The sequence below is a fragment of the Haplochromis burtoni genome, unplaced genomic scaffold (assembly GCF_018398535.1).
Source record: "Haplochromis burtoni strain Fernald_Lab_line unplaced genomic scaffold, NCSU_Asbu1 Contig_850, whole genome shotgun sequence".
Lineage (NCBI taxonomy): Eukaryota > Metazoa > Chordata > Actinopteri > Cichliformes > Cichlidae > Haplochromis > Haplochromis burtoni.
Genome location: NW_024583211.1, coordinates 75,058 through 78,454, shown reverse-complemented (window position 1 = coordinate 78,454; position 3,397 = coordinate 75,058). Strand labels below are relative to the sequence as shown.

The following is a 3,397-nucleotide window of genomic DNA, read 5'->3' as shown; positions in this document are numbered from 1 at the left end:
GTTTGAGCACCGGCACCGTTTCAAAAGTACCGATTTGGCACCGGTATCGGATAAAACCTAAACGATACCCATCCCTAGTCTTGGTGATTACTTAAGTTTCCGTTTCGTTTTGGTCTATGGGCCTTAGAGTTGTAATTTTTTTATTTGTCCACCGGGTGGCGCCCTTGCTCCACAGTTGATCCCGGCTGGAAAACAGCGGGCTGCTTATACAGACCTGCGGGAAACGAAGCCTCATTTCCGGCGTGCAGCAGCGGCTTCGTCCGCTGATCGGGCGGGACCATTTTCAGCCCCTAGGACGTGAGAGGGTGCATTTTTTTTAGTCAACAGGAAATGATGTATTTGTTGTCACGTGGTATCGGACGTGTGTGCTTAGAATTGTAATTTTTTTATTTGTCCATCATGTGGCGCCCTTGTTTCACATTTGACGCCTGCTGGAAAATACAAGTTTTACAGAGGAAAATCCCACATTCAAAGCAATGTCTTTCTGCTCAAATGATGAGTTTGGATCATCATCAACGTGTGTGTGTGTGTCTTAAAAAAAATAAAGGCGTGTGTGTCTAATTTCAAACGTTTTCTCCTTTTGAAGTCTGCAGTTCAGTGCACCCTGCAATGTAAACAAATCAAATATGAAACGAATACCAAAGCCAAATTAGACTTGTTTTGTCTGCAAGCTCGGGTTGTTTGTGCAGCTGCACTAAAACCGTGGTTATAAGAATGAGCAGTAGCTGGGAGTAATCTTTTTCACAATGGCAAGACGGTACAACGCGGAGGAAGCCCTGCGACTCATCATGGACCCCGACAGCGAGGAAAGCGCCCCATCCTCGGGGGATGAATCGGATACTTTTTCAGAGGAGGAAACGGAGGAGCAGGAGTCCGGTTCCGACTCATATGGATCGGAGTCCGAAAGTGAGAGCGGAGAGGAAGAATCAGCGGGGTGGATCTCAAAAAATGGAACACGGTGGTCACCTACGAACGCTGAGACGTTCCGCTACGTTCCAGCGGCCACGGGACGCACCGGACCCACTTTATACGCCCTGGCCCGGATCAGTGACCCACTATCCAGCTTTTCCCTTTTCCTCACGGATGACATTATCCAGCACATCGTGTCAATGACCAATCTCCAGGGGAGACGTGCTATGGCTGACTGGAGGGACGTGGACAGCGATGAGCTGCGTGCCTATGTCGGACTAATAATTCTGGCCGGTGTTTATCATTCCCGAAACGAAGCCACGATCAGCCTCTGGAGCGAGAAATCCGGCCGGGTGATTTTTCCTGCAACCATGTCGGAGAAAAGGTTTCGCCACATCACCAGAGCTGTGCGATTCGACGACAGACTTGCGAGACCAACACACTCTGACGACAAACTGGGTCCATTTCGCAAGATCTGGGACATGTGGACCCATCGTCTCGAAATGATGTTCCTCCCAAACAAAGACATTTGCGTGGACGAACAGCTTGTCCGATTCAAAGGGAGGTGCAGCTTCAGGCAGTATATGCCCAAAAAGCCGGGGAGGTATGGACTGAAGGTATGGGCGGTGTGCGACGTGGAGACGTCTTATGCCTGGAGGCTGCAGCTGTACACGGGCAAAGCAGCCACTGGGCGCGCTGAGACCAACCAGGGTATGCGAGTGGTTCTGGAGCTGACGGAGGGGCTACAGGGACACAGCGTCACCTGTGACAATTCTTTTACTTCCTACCCTCTGTCAGTGGAGCTGCTGAGGAGAACAAATACCCTGGTTGGCACCATTCGGAAGAACAAGCCCGAGCTTCCGCCAGAACTGCTGCAGACAAGGGGGAGAGGAATTTTTTCCTCCGTGTTTGCTTTCACCTCCATGCATACGGCCGTCTCATACGTCCCTCGCCGCGGCAAAAATGTGCTCCTGTTGAGCTCCAAACACCAGACTCCAGGAATCTGCGACGGACCCAAGAGAAAGCCGCACATAATAAGGGATTACAACAGATGCAAGGGAGGTGTGGACAAACTCGATCAGGTAGGTGTCAGCATCAGTTGCGCACAAATGTATTCATTCTTGCTCATATATTCTTGTGTAAAATATACGTAGGTTTAATGTTTTTGTGTGTGTGTGTGTGTGTGTGTGTTTTTATTAGGCTGTTAACGACTACAGCTGTAGGAGGCGGACGAGACGGTGGCTGTTAGCCCTTTTCCACCATCTGCTTGACATTTCTCTTTATAATGGCTATGTCCTGTGGACCGCGGTGGACCCAGCTTGGCAGCGAAATAAAGGTTACAGGAGGAGGGTCTACATAGAGCAGGTTGGAGAAGCCTTAATGCAACCATGCATTGCTAGGAGAGAGCGACTTCCCTGCTCTGTCCTCACAGCAGAGTTTGTAAGACAGGCACAGGCCGCTGCTTCTCCCGATGCTGCAGATCCTTCTCCCGATGCTGCAGATCCTTCTCCCGGTCCCTCTGCAGCCATCAAACCAAAGCTCAGGAGGCAATGTCAGCTGTGCCGAGGAAAAAGAAAGAGGGTCTACAGCGTCTGCCACAAATGTGGGAACGTGACATGCAGGGACCACAGCCTGACCACCTGCAGGAACTGCTCCACCTGAGCAGGACTGCCCCCCAGCCACATATGCGCTCTTTCTCTCTCTCTCATACCATTTCCGTTCCCAGCAACATAAATCATCGTGTTCATCCCCAGCCGATTCCCCCTTACTCCCCTCCAGCCCCCACTCTCACTCATACCTTTCCCCATTCCAAATATTCCAGTATATGTTCATTGTTATATAGTTCTAAAAATAAATGTTTTCTTGTTCAAAGTGATCTTGTATTTTTATTTTCATATTTTTTTTTATTTTAGAACACAACAAGGTAATAGTATATAGTGGTAATAAGCAATAACTAAATAATAAGTGCTAATAAGCAAAAAGTGAAAACATGATCACCATTTATTACATTTACTGTGCTCCTAGAAAAAAATAGTAATAGCGGCGACCCAACCACTTTGCCCCGGGGCTGCTCGACACATACCCGCGAGAGAGGCACTCCTCCCGGGGTGCAGCAGCAGCAGCTTGGCCCGCTGATCGGGTGGGACCATTGTCGGTCCCTAGGGCCGTGAGAGGGTGCATTTTTTTTTTTAGTCAACGGGGAATGACGTATTTGTTGTCACGTGGTATCGGACGTGTGTGCTGGAAAAAGGGGTCCCCGGTGATCGTGCCCCGGTAATCGTCGCGACTTACCCCGGCAAGATGCACTGTTTTCGGCCTAGAGGAGGAGCATTTGCCGCCTGGAGACCATTTTCTGGTCCTAAAAAAAAAAAAAAAAGGCGATCGAAATGAATGTTGGTGCCAATCTTTAGTCCATCTTAAGGCCTAATTATAATAACAATTGAATATTACTTCAAATGTTTTTTTTGGAAAATATTTAGTTTTTTGT

General features: G+C 48.9%; 1 protein-coding gene across 1 annotated transcript; it reads left to right on the top strand.

The window, feature by feature from the left end:
* The first annotated feature begins 101 nt into the window (after nucleotides 1–101).
* Nucleotides 102–2,584, top strand: LOC102306926 (piggyBac transposable element-derived protein 4-like). Its single transcript, XM_005950837.3, has 2 exons — nucleotides 102–1,991; nucleotides 2,110–2,584. The coding sequence occupies exons 1-2, from the start codon at nucleotides 747–749 to the stop codon at nucleotides 2,569–2,571; spliced, it is 1,707 nt and encodes a 568-aa protein (XP_005950899.1). The 5' UTR covers nucleotides 102–746; the 3' UTR covers nucleotides 2,572–2,584.
* The last annotated feature ends 813 nt before the right edge of the window (nucleotides 2,585–3,397 follow it).